This window comes from Eubalaena glacialis, chromosome 9, assembly GCF_028564815.1.
Source record: "Eubalaena glacialis isolate mEubGla1 chromosome 9, mEubGla1.1.hap2.+ XY, whole genome shotgun sequence".
Taxonomy (NCBI): domain Eukaryota; kingdom Metazoa; phylum Chordata; class Mammalia; order Artiodactyla; family Balaenidae; genus Eubalaena; species Eubalaena glacialis.
The window spans coordinates 78,688,037-78,705,844 of record NC_083724.1 but is presented as its reverse complement, the minus strand read 5'-3'; the positions used below and the strand labels follow the sequence as shown (position 1 = coordinate 78,705,844).

At 33.9% G+C, this 17,808-nt stretch overlaps 1 protein-coding gene across 1 annotated transcript; it reads left to right on the top strand.

The window, feature by feature from the left end:
• Nucleotides 1–16,222: 16,222 nt before the first annotated feature.
• On the top strand, nucleotides 16,223–16,574 carry LOC133097240 (large ribosomal subunit protein eL42-like). Its single transcript, XM_061199144.1, has one exon. The coding sequence runs from the start codon at nucleotides 16,226–16,228 to the stop codon at nucleotides 16,532–16,534; it is 309 nt and encodes a 102-aa protein (XP_061055127.1). The 5' UTR covers nucleotides 16,223–16,225; the 3' UTR covers nucleotides 16,535–16,574.
• Nucleotides 16,575–17,808: the final 1,234 nt, after the last annotated feature.

Sequence of the window (17,808 nt, the reverse complement as noted above, 5' to 3'; positions counted from 1 at the left end):
CTCAGTTCTAACTAATAAATTTACAGAATATTGATTGCTAACAACCTACTTAATGATGAAATATTGAATGTTTTTCCCTGAGGTTGGGAGTAAGATAAGGATGATCCAGAATTACTTTTTTTCTATTCATCATTGTACCAGAAGGCCCAGCTAGTACATTAGGGTATGTATATGTATTTTTTCTTTAACTGTGATTCAGCCACTTATTTTTGTAAAAGGAAAATAATACCTCTATTTAGTTTAAACTAAATGTAATCATATACAAATATATCAACTTAAGCTGTGCGGTTTTCAAAGTAAACAAAACCACACTAATATATAGTTATTTTACATTAAACACTTTGCAAAAAGTGTAAAAATACAAATTCTTTTCTCCATCTTTATCCACATTTACAATATGGTAAGACCTCATGATCACTTTACTAGATACCTAGATCTGGATATTTATCATTAATTTGGTAAGAAATTGAAATCACATATAAGCCAGCACCAAGTAAATGCTATAAATAGCTAACAATTTCCCTCATCATTAGAAAGCGGAAAGCCTTCCCCTTGAATTCTTCTCTTTCCTGGCAAACCAAATGGTGAAAAAACAAATCAGAGAAGTCAGCTTGACTTCCATGAGGCTTCACAGATTAAGACCAAGTTAACTCAGACTCCAGTCCTTATTCAAGATGAGAATACCTAACCTTCCCATGGATATGAGCTGTGGAAATTTGACATAGAGCAACTATAAAAGAGCCTCCCGGAATGCAGCCAAGGATGCTCCAGCCTGGAAGTGATGCTTGTTATAAATGTCTGCAGACAATTTAAAGGACTCATTGTCAGTAGGAGATCCTAGCAAACTGCTGATGAGTGGTTCAGATCCCAGGTGCTATGAGCAGACATCATATAAAAACATGCTGGAGACCAATAGAATAGCTTTACAGAATTACTGACATTTAGAGGTACAAAGGGTCCTAGAAATCAGCCCCTTTTTCTTTTTAATTGAACAGATGAAATCCAAGATAGAGCACATCTCTTGCTCAAAGTCAGAGACATAAGAGATAACTGAGGCAAGAATCAGGTTTTCTCATGCCCTGTTCAAAGTTCTGCCCTTAACAACATAGTAACAATAACCATCTTGCAGAAATCCATATGTAAGCACATATAATCTTCTCAGAAAGTATTTTGGCACCTGCTAGTGGTAGTGTGTCTTCATTCATGAGTTTTCTGTTCCATAAAATATTGAAGAGGGACCAGATGCTACATTCAGATGAAATATTTGAGCAACACATATTGCTCAAATATTTGAGTAGAATCAAATATTCTACTCACACATTTGAGTAGAATCATATTATCACAGACTCCAATCTAGAATGCAGTAAAGTGGAAAACTCGTGCTGTCTTGAATGAGTAACTGGCTGATGAAGCAGGGCCACGTGAAATGGCAATTTTCACTTGAACGCAATAAAGAACCGTGTTTGGCCTCCAATTGAAACGTGATGCAACATATTCACATTATAGCTATTACTTCAGCTTGAAGGAAGTTAGAGCCCACTCAGTGAATGATTGATAAATTGGCTGAAATTTAATTTTGGAATATCCAGAATCTAAAAATCCTGACATTAGACCATTGCACACAATATGTTTTTTTCTATTCCCCCTCTCTCTCATTATGATAATAGGTTAAAGTAATCAGGGACACATTATGGCTTTCATGGGCCCTCGGCCCTTCTGCCTTCCTAGGCCCCTTTCTCTATAAAAATATTAAAATTTCATTTTTTAAAGTGCATTGGTATACAACACATATATTAATTACATATTAAAACATTTTCTTCCACCTAAAAGTTTTTTTTCTAATGAAGTTTTTTTTAATTAAAACACTTTAATGAGTTCCTAAAATTACTCTGATGGTGAGGCACTGTGTCTACTGTAAACTGAATTTAACAGTTGAGTTGGCCCTTAGAAGACAAACATCTTTCCTTAGGAGCTACAGAAATCCCTTGGATCTCACAAATCAGCTAAGTCAGGAATGTCAACACTTGCTTAGATAGCTTCAATTTGTTAACAGTAGGAAAATTTGACTTACTTTTAAAGGCCATTTTTCATCCAAAAATGGCTCCTTAATCACCTTACTATATTCAGAGCTTAGAAATGACTAAAGAAAAACAGAGGGATCAGTTTTGCAGATAGATGTTCCTCAGTAGTAAGTGAAACTCACATGCATTAGCTCTTGTCATTCACTCTTTTTCTTAGTAAAGTCACACCTTATTTTGAGCATGAGAAGACAGTTGAAACTGCAAAAGTTAGATGTACCAATAATAAAATCCACAGTACTTTGAAATAAACTTTATGCTAACAAATATTTTAAACCTTATCTATCCTATAACAGGGTCATTTTATTTTATTCTATGGTACTCATGCAGGTGAGAAAGAAAAACATTCTACACATAGGATTTAGAAAGAGAGTTAAACTAATTTTGCATCACTAGGCCATCCATCAACCACATACACTCAGCAGTTCTTTTGGTCATGTCCAGATTAACTGAACCAGAAATAAGATCAACAGAATAAAGGAGAAATATAGAAGAGGAAGAATAGTGATTTGGTGTCTTTGTAGTCTACAATTGTTGTTTTATATTAATAATTGAGAGGCTTATTATGTTCATTTACGTTGTTTTCAGTTTTTTAAAAAAACTACAACAACAGCACTTACCTCTAAAACATTAAATATCAAAATTGGCTTCTTGAAAACTTTCAGATACTATAAGATATGCATGTGGCATATAGATAAATATGCCCAAGCTGGTTTTCTTTTGTCCTTAGATTTACATGTATCTGAGTATGGTCACACAACTAAAAGAGAATATGGCAGTAAATATTTGCTTTATTTTTCTATTTTATTTTCTAGATTAAAATAGCCTTACAATCCTTGATAGCATTTTCAGTTGAACAGGGTGAAAATGGTGTTGCATAAAATAATCTCTGGAGGTGTTTTGGCTTTTACTCTTACAGTTGCAGCTTCAAATTTCCCCAGTTGCCTGTCTCATAAAAAATTTAACTGGAATCAGGTGCAGTAATAAGTTGAACTTCTGGTCAAATGACACATAATGATTCAATCCAGAACAAAATCATATTCAATTCATTAAACTGAAGAAAGCTTTTCCATCTCTCAAAGTCCATAATATAAATCCAGAAGATACGTACTCTAAATTCAGCTGTTTCTTTGACCTTATCTTGTTTGTCTGTTTTAAGACTCTGTCTGATTGGGTTATATGTGATACTCTCCCACTGAGGCAGTATCTAATGGAAGACACATCAGCAAGGAAAGGATGAAATTGAAGTAGGGAATAAAATAAGTAAAAATTACATTCCTCACTGATGAAACACCATTTAACATCTCAGTTCAAAAACTTCCATTTTGCTTTGTTTTCCTATCCATTAGGCTTAAAGTTACAAATATCATTACAATGTAGCTCTTATTAAGAAGAAATTCTTTGCTTCCCTTTACTTCATCCATGACAAATATTTTTGTGTAAAATTCTGAAATTCTAATATTGCAAAATGTACAATTCCATGCCATGCTTGCAACATGAAATAGCTTTTCACCACAATCACCATTTATCATGCTAGTGGGATAACTGAACAGCTTTGGCCTTTAAGTTATGCCCCATGTGTATAAAATGTACACTATTATGAGGAAAACAGAAATGATGAATATTTGCAATAAAAGACAACAGAAAAACATGAGTCCTGCCATGCTGTCAGGTTAAATTTATATGTCTGATCTTCTTATAGAGAGGGAAAATGTGAATACTTACTTATTCAGTGCTAAATATTCCCCACTTGTTCTAGGGGTGCTTTTCCTATGATTTAGTGCACAATAAGCTCGGTTTTCATCAGTTGCTGGTTTTCATTGACAGGTGCCTATTCTATCCCTAAAGATTTTTTGTGTATTTGTTTGTTTACTTTTCTAGTTTGTACCTCTAAGAAGAAATGAGGTAGTTCACCCTCAGAATCTGAAATCTTTGAAAGCTATAGGGAAAAAAGTTTGCTACAATCTCATGGGAACAGCAAAATTCCTATTGGATTTCTTTTCCATTGCTCATTTCCTCAGAAAATAGCTACAATCATTTCTTAGATTGCCTATCTCTGGTTTGAAAGAGAAAGATTTAAATACTTGAGATCAATTACTCATTTTAAACTGAGGAACTCCTTGAATATTATCCTCCAGAGAAATGGTAGGCTTGAATAGTTGACATGATTCCCCCCAAAATGATTGTGTTTGGATGTTTCTTTGAAGTGCATAGCCTTACATTTCTATTTAGTTTTGGTACTCTACTTCTGAATAGAATTGGGATGGACCACTTTTCTCCCTCATATTTTCATACTGGCCATATTAGACCCAACTGGATAATCCTAGGTATTGCAAAAAACTTAAAGGCCATATGGTTCACTTTACTATCAAGATTGAACATTGCCTCCACTACATATTCAGCAAGTTCTACTTGTATAATCAACCTATGTAATGAACACAATCCTATCTTAATGGTTAAATATCACTTCTGTGATAACAGCTAGATAGATGTTTAATCACCCACTCTACCATTACCACGACTGTGGGATACCCAAAAGATTAAATTCAAATCTTTCAAATGAGAGAGAAAGAGGGAGGGTGGAAGGAAGGAAGGGAGGGAGGGAGGGAGGAAGGAAGGGAGGGAGGGAGGGAGGGAGGGAGGGAGGAAGGGAGGAAGGGAGGGAGGGCAGAAAAAAGGTTTACTGCCTTCTCTCCCTGGACAAACAGGAAGCATGTTTTAGAAAAGGGATATTGAAGGATATAAGTGTTCCTAACTTACTTGATCATATGTATATTTAAGGCCCAAACTAAGAGCCAGTCTCAGCAATGAGATGAGAATTTGGTGTATTTTAAATGCTTTAACACATAAAAGCATTCATTACAGAAAATGGTAGGAGAAAAAATTAGTATTTAACATTGGAAGAAGAGGATTATTAGACCCCACAGAACTGGATAATTCAAAAAATTAAAAAAGGGGATACAGATATAGGATGTGGAAATTCCCACAGTCTGATTATGCTGATTAATTAACTTGCATGTCATATTTGGAATTTAATATTAGCATAAGTTTAATATTAGTATTTAGTAATTAATATTTGTGTTCATGTGTGCATGTCTGTATGTATGTTCATGATCTATGTATGTATCTTTATACATAAACTCTAGAAAAATCACATTATTTCTTATTCATTGAAATATTCCATTAATTTAATGTAAACAAATTTGTTGTATTTTTTAATTTAGGAGATAAATACCAAGCTTTGGATATCTCTGATTTGGATAGTCTCTGACTGACACTTCTGTCAAAATTCTGGTACTTGTAGTTCACAGATCACTCAGACAGCATCCCATAAAACAGTAAGTCTTATCACTGCTATATCCTTCCTTGAATTCTTAAAGGGATTAGGAAATTCGTTACCTCCGTGGTAGCTCTCCCATGTTGGAAAGAGTACAGCCAATATGTAAATTTCACTAGAATTCAAGGAGAAGTCAACATTATCAGAGACAACCTTCTAAGAATGAGGTCTATGGAACAAATTCAGGACATTTCCCCAGAACAAAAAATAGGACTAAACTGTTTTCGTCATTATTCTGAATTTGCTAAAAGTTACCCCAGTACATCTAAAACTCACAAGCCTAAGATTCTTAAAGAATTGGTATATTGTGCATAAAGGAAAAAGATATGGAATACTAAGATGTTTAGGAGTATACATTACAAAAGCAAGATCAGTACAAAGAGTTGTTATTATGGCCTAGGATGTATTTTTGAGATATTTGTGTTCAAACAGAGAATAACTTGCCATGAATAACTAGAGTCTGTCTTGGGTTCTCATTGAGTTGACCTCAAGTAGATTTGTCTGTTGTGAATCTTGATAGGATTTCCTCCTATGGCATCAGGCTATTCTACCGTTCACCAGGCAGTTGATTACCTTAGCATCTCCCTTTGTTATATTGAGTAATCATAGAAATATAAAGTAGAACAGGATCATATTCCTCTAATCTACCCTCGTGTACAATGCAAACAATGATTTTAACAACATATTGGAAAACTGGTGATGCAGTTTTTACTTCAGCACTTCAGTGATGGGGAGCTCACACCTAACAAGGAAACATAGTCCATCACTGGATATTCTGTTTTTCTTGATGTTGGACAGAAGCATGTTTCCATGTTTATTCCATATGTTAGAACTTCAGGAGCTAGACATGATAGCCACCTTTAGACATCTGAATGGTTATCAGTTTCCCTTCCACATCATCTCTCTCTGTTTTCCAAATCTTTCAGCAATTGTAGATGTGGTAGTTTTTGGTGTCCCTTCACTATACTTTATCTTCTCCTCTAGATAAGCTCTAATTAGTAACTTGATTACAAAATATACCCTCCTGCAAGTACAGAAACATCTCACTATCTAGTAGTGGGCAGGTAATTTTTGCACTGTCCAAAAGAGAATATACCTGTTAGTTCAGGGACCTGGAAACAAAGAAGTGAATTTTCATTTTGACTCTGCCATTCACATTGCATTTGACTTGAGGAAAACGCCATATTATCCCAAAGATGCTAGGAAATTATTAAATTTATGATAAGGTATTATATTAAAGCTCTTTGACATTCAGGGATAAATCATGTCAAATAGTTACAAAGTAATGATGGTAAAGGTAATGATTTCTATTCAGCTTTTGAAAGAAGAATTTAAAACAGTGTCAGCAAGTTGATATCAGTGTTCCTTTCAAGTAGTCAGAAATTGTTGCCAAAATTTTAGGAGCTCTGCTTGATGAATTTCTTGTCTAGGAGCCTAGCATATATTGAGATTCTGAAGGATACTTTCATTGATTGCTGTTTTAAATGTTAATTTCACTGGTTTTGCATTTCCCATTTCTACCTCTTTTTGCTACTTCAGTTATAACACTGAACTCATTTACAATTTATTGTTAACTTTATTAAAATTTCATGAAATGACAGTAAAATTGGTTAAGCCATGGAGACAACTTAGTTTGCTGGAGTTTCCCATTTTCTGATCAGGTGAAATATCTTTGTAGAAATCCTTTGCACCAAACACTTGACACCACACATTAAGTAAATATAATGCATGCTTATGTTGTTTTAACTAATATCTGTGTTGTTACGTAATATCTGAGGACAATCTCATATGAGCTCTAATCTCACTGAAATAGAAAAATACTAGGAAAAGCCAACTAAGATTAATACAAGTCACTTCTACTTCACAAATCGCACATCCTTCACAATACAGTGAAAGTGATATTTCTAAATTACAAATTTGGTTATATAAGTCCTTTGTACAAATCTCTAAAGAACAATGTTTAAAGTCATGTCTATGGATATTTCATCTTCAGAGATGAAAGAATAGATGACAGCCTGCATACAGAAAATTTCAGTAAGATTACTGTTTTCCCTGACTAAAGACAAGTAAAAGTCGTACTGAATTTCTTTCATTTTGAACAATTAGAGTAAAATTTGTTCTGCACAAGAATGTTTTCAACTTTGTTATTAATGGCTACCCAAGCAAGATAGAACAGATCAATCCACTGGAATTGGCATGTACTTTTCTGAATGAATCTTCAGAATAAAAAAGCCAGTGAGAATTAAGGAACACCGGCCTTTTCAATACAATGGTCTCATAGGAGACAAACCATTGAAGCATAGACCTTGTTTAAAGAGGACCAGGAGAATTAGACATTATTAAGCATACTGATGTGCACATCTTGCATGTTTGGAATCTTTGAAATAATTCCCATTTTGAATGGGCAACAAAAATTGGGACACAGAAAAATATAAGACAAGTGCCACAGGAGTCACTAAAAGAATACCCAGGATCCGTAACATCAATCTAGAGCAATAATAGATCATTATCTAAACTATGAGTCCAGCTTTGGGTACAGGGTTGGAAGACTTAGGAGAACAGGCAAATTGTACCACTACGCACAATTGCAGACATGCTTTGCTTAAACACCTAATGTTAAGTGTACTCAATTTTAACCCTCAATTCTTTTAGCTGTCTTAGAAGTTATATGCAGTAAATGCCTATGCATAATACCCTTACAAGACATGTCCAAATCCTAATTCCTAGAACCTGTAAATATGCTACCTTTTATGGCAAAAGGGTTTTTGCCAGTGTAATTAAGTGAACAATCTTGAGATAAGGAGATTATCCTGGTCCTTATAAGTAAGAGGAAGGGAGGAGGCTCAGAGCCAGACACACCTGAAGATGCTACAATCTTGGCTTTGAAAATGGAAGAAAGGATTAGTTGTCAAGGAATTCAGGCAGTCTCTAGAAGTTGGAAAAAGCAAAGGGACAGATTTTCTTTTATAGCTACCAGAAAAAAACATACACATACAGCCCTGCAGACATTTTAATTGTAGCTCAGTGAAACCCATTTTAGACTTTTGGCCTACAGAATTGTAAGATAATAAATTTGTGTTATTTTAAACCATTATGTTTATGATAATTTGTTACAGTGGCAATATAAAACTAACATAATGGTATAACATCACTGACAAGATGAAGTCCAAACTTTCTACCATAAACTTCAATTCCCTCCAGGCCCCCATCCTACCAATTTCTTTATTCACATCTTCCAATACCCTCTGATAAGCACTTACTCTCTAATAATATTAAACTACTTGTACTTCCTAGGTTTTATTTTTTTAATTAAACTTTATATTTCAAATTGTAGGTTCACATGGGATTGTAAGAAATAATACAGAGAAATCCCTTGTATTCTTTGCCCAGTTGTCTCAAAATTTTTGTACTATAATCTTCCAGAGTTATAGTACAGTACCACAAACAAGATACTGACATTGATAGAGCCTGAGGACTAAAACTCCCTCTTGAAGGTAGTAAAGCACAAAGATAAAACTTGGACACTTGATGACCTTGTAAGCTTCTCAACTAAACTACTCCGGAATTAACATCCTACTTCTAGGCTTCTTCTTACATGAGATAATAAATTCTCTTCTTATTAAGGCCATTTTTAACATTGAGTTTTCTATTATTTGCAACCTAAAGCATCCTAACTGCTTCAAGTTTTAGCACTGCATTAACCTCTCTAGTGCAGATAGGTAATACAAAAATGACATTTTATAAAAACAGTGCAGTTGAGAAATGCTTGCCAGTGGTCGCAACTTAACTAAGAGACGTAAGGTCACAAGGCAAACCACTGTCACCAAAATTGGAGAAACCAACAAGTGAATACAAAGAATCATAACTTACCAGAGCAGAAATCACAAGTTGAAACCTCTGCAGCAATCAGTGCCGTGGTAGGGAAACCAGAACTGTAATTGATACATTGCAGGATGCTCAGTGTAGACAACTCTGAGAGTAACAAATTCCAGAGAACTCATTCATGGGGTGGGGGGAACTTTTGTGGGTTCCACCTTCTAGACTCGTACCAGGTTCTCACAAGAACATCAGAGAAAAATCCCCTGCTGCTGCTGTAAGAGGCAGGGAAGATCCACCATTTTGAAATACCCCAGAGCATTCTATTCTTCTTAACAAGGTCTGCCCTCAAGAGAAACTATTTAACCAGAGCCTAAACTGCAGGTGTTTTATCAGAACTTAACTGACCTAGGGGAAGGGAAATACCCAACCTCAGCTGACTCTAATCTTCCACAGGGATAAAGGGAAATACTCCGCTCCAGACCCACCTAGCCTTCCATGTGGGAGAAGGAAAATACACAACTTCAGTTCACTCTGGCCATCCTGTCCCACCTAAGGTCTGGTGAGGGAAATGAAAATCACTGGTGAAGTTCATGGTCCAGGCACAGGCTTCCTGGAAGATTGGGACCTACTCATAGGATTATAGAATGCTTCACCTTCCCCAACATCTTACCACCACATTACTACAGCCCTATGTATGACAGTTTCTTTTACTCAGTATATCATGCTCAACTATCAAAAAAAAGTTACAGGGCATCAAGATGTACTAAATGACAAAAAACACAGTTTGAAGAGACAAAACAAACCTCAGAACAAAATTAAGATATGTATGATAGGGATGTTGAAATTATCTGACTGAGGATTTAAAACAACCATGAATAATATGCTAAGGGCTCCAATGGATAAAGTAGACAGCATGCCAGAGCAGATGGGCAATGTAAAGCAGAGAGGTGGAAATTCTAAGAAAGAACCAAAAAGAAAAGCTAGAGGTCAGAAGTACTATTACAGAAATGAAGAATGCCTTCTTTGGGCTTATTATATAGGACACAGCTGATGAAAGAATTGCTGAGTTTGACAATATTTCAATAGAAACCTCCAAAAATGAAAAGCAGACAGAAAAAAAAAGACTAAAACCAAAACAAACAAACAAACAAAACACCAAGAACTGTACCTTGAAAAATTGTCCTTCGAAAGTGAAGGGGAAATGAAGACTTTCTCAGACAAACAAAAATTGAAGGAATTTTTTGCCAGTAGACCTGCCTTGCAAGTAATATTAAAAGAAGTTCTTCAGAGATAAGGAAAATGATATAGGTCAGAAATCCAGTTCAAATAAAAAAAGGAAGAGCATCAAAAAGGTTAAGTGAAGGTAAAATAACACTTTTATTTTTCTTATTCTTAATTGATCTAACAGATAACAGTTTGTTCAAAATAATAATAGCAAAAATGTATTTGATCATGCATACTTACGTATACAACTTATGTATATACGATATACATATAAATGCTGATATATGCTTATGTATAAGTGAAATGAATGACAACAATGATACAAAGGACAGGAAAAAGGAATTAGGGTTATTTTATTATTATAAAGTACTGTACTCACACTACCCCTGAGGTATTATAGTATTATTTGAAGGTAGAATTAGATTAGTTGTAAATATATATTGCAAACTCTAGAGAAACCACTAAAAAAAAGTTTAAAAAAGTATAAATGAGATATACTAAGAAAGAAAGGAGAGAAAATGGAATCACATAAAATGCTCATTTAAAACAAAACAAAAAAAGAGGCGGGGGGAACACATTCAGGAGACAAAAACATGAACAAAGAACAAGGGCAACAAATAGAAAATAGTAACAAATATGGTAGATATTAATCCAATTACATCAATAATCATTTTGTTCATCAATGGTCTAAATCCACCAATAAAAGAGATTATCAGAATGGATCAAAAAACAAAAGCCAACTATCTTTTGTCTATAAGAAATGCACTTAAATATAAAGACACATATGGATTAAAATCAAAGGGTTGGGGAAAGATATATCTTACTAACACTAATCAAAAGTAAGTGGCAGTAGCTATATAATTTCATACAGAGCAGACTTCAGACCAAGGAAAGTTAACAGGAATAAAGAGGATCATTACATAATGATAAAAGGCCAATTTTCCAAGAAGCCATAAAAATACTTAAGATCTAACAAGAGAGCATCAAACTGTATAAGGGAAAAACTGATAGAACTACAAGGAAAATAGATGAATACACTATTATAGTCGGAGACTTCAACATTCCTTTATCAGAAATAGTACAGCAGGCAGAAAATCATTAAAGACATAACTGAACTCAATAACATCATCAATCACTTGGGTATCATGGACATCTAACATTGCTTTATCCAACAACAGCAGAACATACTTTTTTCTCAAGATAACATGGAACATTCACCAAGATGGGCCACATCCTGGGCCATGAAACACACCTGAACACATTTTTAGAAATAGAAATTATATAATGTCTACTATTATACCACAATGGAATTAAACTATAAACCAATAATAGCTAGAAAATCTCAAAACACTTGTAAATAATAATAGTAAATAACACATGGGGCAAAGAAGAAATCTCAAGAGAAATTAAAAATATTTTGAACTAAATTAAAATGAAAATACAACTTATCAAAATTAGTGGAGTACAGTGAAAGCAGAGCTTAGAGGAAAATGCATAGCATTGAAAGCAAACATTTCTAGAAAGGAAGAAAGATTGAAAATCAATCATCTAAACTTCCACCCAAGGAAACTAGAAAAAGAAGAGCAAATTAAATTCAAGTAAGCAGACAAAAATAAATTAGAAGAATCAGAACTGAAATCAATGAAACTGAACACAGGAAATCCATAGAGAAATTCAACAAAACCAAAAGTTGATTATTTGAAGTATCAGTAAAATCAATAAGTACCTATCCAGGTGAACTAAGACAAAAAGAGAGGACACATTAACTAATATAAGAAATGAAAACAGGTACATCATTGTACATGTCATGGATATCAAAAGGATAATAACTAAATACTATGAAAAACTCTATGCCTTCAAACCTGATAACCTAGATGAAATTGACTAAATCCTTGAAAGATGCGATCTGCCAAATTTCACACAAGGAAAATAGCCAACCTGAATAGACTTATATCCCTTAAAATACTGAATCAATAATTAATAGCATTTCAAAACAGCACCGACCCAGGTGGGTTTACTAGTGAATTCTTCCAAATATTTATGGAAGATATTATACCAATTCTCTATAGTCTCTTTCAGAAGACTGAAGTAGAGAGAATACTTCCTAACTCATTCTCAAAGGCCAGCATTACTCTAATATCCAAACCAGACAACGACATTACAAGAAAGAAACTGCAGATCAATATCCTTTGTGAACATAAATGCAAAATTCTTCAACAAAACATTAGCAAAATAAATCAAACATGTATTGATATGAAAAAAATTATACACCTAAACCAAGTGAGACTTATCCCAGATATGAAGGGTTGATTCAAAATTCACAAATCAATTAATGTATTTATCACATCAACAAACTAAAAAAGAAAAACATATGATCATATCAATAGATGTAGAGAAAGCATTTGACAAAATTCAACATTTTTCATCATTAAAATCTCTTGGGAAACTAGAAATATAAAAGACCTTCCACAACTTGATAAAGACTATCTACAAAGAAATTACATCTTAAATCATATTTAATGATAAGAAACTCAAAGTTTTCCCACTAAAACCAGGAACAAAACAAGCATGTCCTCTCCCACCACTATTTTTCAACATTCTATTGGAAGTCTTAGCAAATGCAATAAAACAAGAATAGGAAATAAAAGATATACAGATTAGGAAGGAAGAAATAAAACTGTCTTTGTTCACAGATGACATGATGCTCTATGTAGAATATCTGAAAGAATCACAAAAAGCCATCTGGAACTAATAATTGATTACACCAAATTTGTAGGATACAAGGTTAACATGCAAAAGTCAACTGTTCTCCTATACACCAGCAATGAATAAATGAAATTTGAAATTAAAAACATAATACAACTTATACCACACCCCAAAAATGAATACTGAGATATAAATCTAACAAAATATGTATAATATCTTTATGAGGAAAACTACAAAACTCTGTTTAAGAAAATTAAAGAACTAAATAAATGGAGAAACATTTCATGTTTATGGACAGGAAGACTCAACACTGTCAAGTAGTCAGTTCTTCCCAACTTGATCTATGAATTCAGTGCAATCCCAATGAAAATCCTAGCTAGTTATTTTGTGGATATTGATGAACTGAGTCTAAAGTTTATATGCAGTGGCAAAAGACCCAGGATAGCCAACACAATATTGTTGGAGAAGAACAAAGTTGGAGAACTGACACTACTCAACTTCAAGACTTACAATAAAACTACAGTAATTAAGACAGTGTAATATTGGGAAAAGAATAGACAAATAGATAAATAAAGCAAAATAGAGATTCCATAAATAGACCCACATAAATATAGCCAACTGATCTCTGACAAAGAAATAAAGGCAATACAATGGAGCAAAGATAGCCTTTTCAACAAATGGCATTGAAACACTGGCCATCACAGGCGAAAAAAGAAAAAAAGAAAAAAGAAAAGAATGTTAACACAGACCTTACACTCTTCACAAAAACTAACTCGAAAATAGATCACAGACCTAAATGTAAAATACAAACCTATTATACTCCTAAAGATAACATAAGAGAAAATCTAAATGACCTTGGGTTTGGCAATGACTTTTTAGATAAAACACGAAAGGCATGATCTATAAAGAAAAGAATTGCTACGTTAGACTTCATTAAAATTAAAAACTCCTGCTCTGCAGAAGACAATGTTAAGAGATTGAAAAGATAAGCCACAGACTGGGAGAACATGTTTGCAAAAGACACATCTGATAAAGGACTTTTATCCAAAGTATACAAAAACTCTTAAAACTCAACAATAAGAAACAATTGGATAAAAAATGGGCAAAGACCTTAACAGACACCTCATCAAAGATTTACAGATAGCAAATAAACATAGAAATACATTCTCCACATCATACGTCGTGAGGGAAATGCAAATTAAAACCACAATGAGATACCACTATACACCTATTAGAATGGCCAAAATCTGGAATACTGACAACACTAAATGCTGACAAGAATGTGAAGCAACAATAAATCTCATACATTGTTGGTTGAAATACAAAATTGTACAGTGATTTTGGAAGACAGTACAGCAATTTCTTACAAAATAAAAAATACTCTTACCATAAATTCCAGCAACAACACTCCTTGGTATTTCTCAGAAGTGTTTAGAACTTATGGCCACACAAAACCTGCATAAAGATGTTTGTAGCAGCTTTATTCATAATTATCAAAACTTGCGGGAACCAAGATGTCCTTTAACATCTGATGAATGGATATTAAACTATGGTATATCTAGACAATGGACTATTATTCAGTACTTTTAAAAAATGAGCTATAAAGTTATAAAAAGACATTGGAGGAAACTTAAATGCATATAACCAAGTGAAAGAAGGCAATCTAAAAAGACTACATACTGTATGATTCCAACTATATGATATTCTAGAAAAAAAAATTATGGAGATGATAAAATGATCAGTGGTTGCCAGGGGTTGGGGGAGAGAGGGATAAATAGGCATAGCACCAAGGATTTTTAAGGACCAGTGAAACTACTTTATACTGTATTATAATGGCAGCTACATGTCATTATAAATTTGTCCAAACCCATACAATGTACAACACCAAGAGCGAACCCTAGTATAATTATAGATTCTGGGTGATAATGAGGTGTCATTGTAGGTTTATCAGTTGTAACAAATGTACCACTGTTTTGTTTAATATTTGTTTAATAATGGGACAGCCTCTGCATATGTCAAGGCAGAGGGTATACAGGAAATCTCTCTACCTTCTCCCCAAATTTGCTGCAAATTTAAAGTGACCTAGAAGTAAAGTCTATTTTTGAAAAACAGAAAAAGAAAAAATCAAGAGAAACTATCAAACTGCTTTTCACAACAACTCTATCATTTTATGTTTCCACCAGCAATGTATAAATGATCTAGTTTCTCCACAGCCTCATCACTATTTGGCGTTGTTACTAGTTTTTATTATAACCATTATGATAGGTGTGTAGTGTTATCTAAATACGGTTTAATTTTCATTTCCCTATTTGCTAATGATGTTGAACTTCTTTTCATGTGTTTGTTTGTGATCTGCATTTCCTTATTAGTGATATACCTCTTCATACCTTTTGCTCATTTATAATTATATTGCTTTTTGTTTACTCTTGAGCTTTGAGATGTCTTTATATTCCTACATACTAATTCTTTGCTTGGATAACTAGTTTGCAAATATTTTTCTCTTAGTTTGTAGATCATCTTTTCATCCTCTTAACAAATTCTTTTGTAAAGCCAGTGTTGTTAATTTTGATGAAGTCAAAATGATTATTTCTTCTGGATTGAGCTTTTGGTGTCAAGTCTAAGACCTCTTTGCTTAGATCCTGAAGATCTTCCTCTATGGTTTTTTTTTTGTTTTGTTTTCTTACTGAAAGTTTTATAGTTTCACATTTTACACCTAAGTTCATGAACTATTGCAGTAATTTTCTTACAAGGTATAAGACATAGGGCAAGTTTCATTTTTTTGTTATGGATGTCCACTTGCTTCAGCACAGTTTTCTGAAAAGTCTATCCTTCCTCCATTGAATTGCTTTGGCAACTTTTTAAAAAATTATATTGTGAGTCTATTCCTGGGTTTTTATTATGTGTCGTTGAAGTACTAATCCCTCTACTAATACCTCACGGTCTTGGTTAAAGTAGCTATGGGAAATGTCTTGAGCTTTCCTGTGACGCGCGATCGGAACGAGGCAGGAACGTGGACATCGGGCTTCCGGTTTTCACCTTGAAGACACCTCTAACTGCAAAGATGGTCAATGCACCAAAAACCCGAAGGACTTTCTGTAAGAAATGTGGAAAGCATCAGCCTCACAAAGTGACCCAGTATAAGAAGGGCAAAAATTCCCTGTATGCCCAGGGAAAAAGGCGTTATGATCAGAAGCAGAGTGGCTATGGTGGGCAAACAAAGCCAATTTTCCGGAAGAAGGCTAAAACCACAAAAAAGATCGTGCTGAGTCTTGAATGTGTTGAGCCCAACTGCAGATCCAAGAGGATGCTGGCTATTAAGAGCTGCAAGATTTTGAACTCGGAGGAGATAAGAAGAGAAAGGGCCAAGTGATCCAGTTCTAAGCTTTGGGAATCTTTTGTTCTTCTATTTTTAAGAGGAAAATGTGGAAGCTGTAGAAAAATTGCCTGTATGAGAATAAATACAGTGATATTCTTAAAAAAAAGTTTTGAAACCGGGTATAGTGATTCCTCCAGATTTATTTTTTTTAATATGTTTACTATAGTTCCTTTGCGTTTCCATAAAATCTGTGCAATAATCCTTTTTCATATTAACAACACATCTTGATGGGATTTTGGTAGAGATTTTGTTAGACCTGTATATAAATTTGGGGAGAATTAGCATCTTTATTATGTTGAGTCTTCCCATCCATGAGCACAGTATGACTCTCCATTTATGTAGATCTTCTTTGACTCCTTTCCTCAGTATTTTGTAATTTTAGGCATGCAGATTCTGTACGTGTTTTTCCATTTATACCTAAGTACTTTATTTTATTTTGAGCAATTGTAAATTGATTTTGTTTCTACATGTTTATTGTTAGTATAAAGAATACTATATTGATTTTTGCATGATGATCTTCTATATTACAGTCATACTCAACTCATTTATTAGTTATAGATTTTTATAGTTTCCTTGGAGTTTTCTATGTAGACAATCATTTCATCTACAAGTAGGTCAGCTTTATTTATTCATTTCTAATCAATACACCTGTTATTTCCTTTCCTTGCCTCATTGTACTGACAATAACTTCCAGCAATTGTTAGATAAAGGTAGTGATAGTGGATTTTTTTGCCTTGCTCTTGATCTTAGGTGAAAAACACTCAGTCATTCACAGTTAAGGGTTTTATTAGTTGTAAGTTTTTGGTAGATGTTCTTCAAGTAGAAGAAGTTCCTTCCTCTACCCCATTCCTAGTTGGAAGAGTTGTTGTATGTTGTCAAATGTTATTTCATAATTAGTTGATAAGATCATGTGCTTTTTCTTCTTTAGCCTGCTGGTATAGTGCATTGCATTAATTGACATTTGAATGCTGAACCAGACTTACGTACCTGGAATAAATTCCAGTTGATCAGCCTCAGTAATTATTTTTATTCATTTCTAGATTAGATTTGCTAATATTTTATTGAGGATGTTTACATCTAAGTTCACCACATGTAGAATTTATGGTTGACATTCCTTTTTTTTCAGTACATAAAAAATGGCCTTCATAGTTTCAGATGAGAAATCTGATTCAATCAATTTGAGTTTTTGTCACTCTATACACCTATATAGGCATCCAAGAGATGAGATGGAAACCCCATCCAAAATTTAGATTTGGAGACTGATGGTG

Coding starts and splice junctions, on each gene's coding strand:
- LOC133097240 (XM_061199144.1), top strand. CDS start 16,226: ATGGTCAATGCACCAAAAACCCGAAGGACTTTCTGTAAGAAATGTGGA.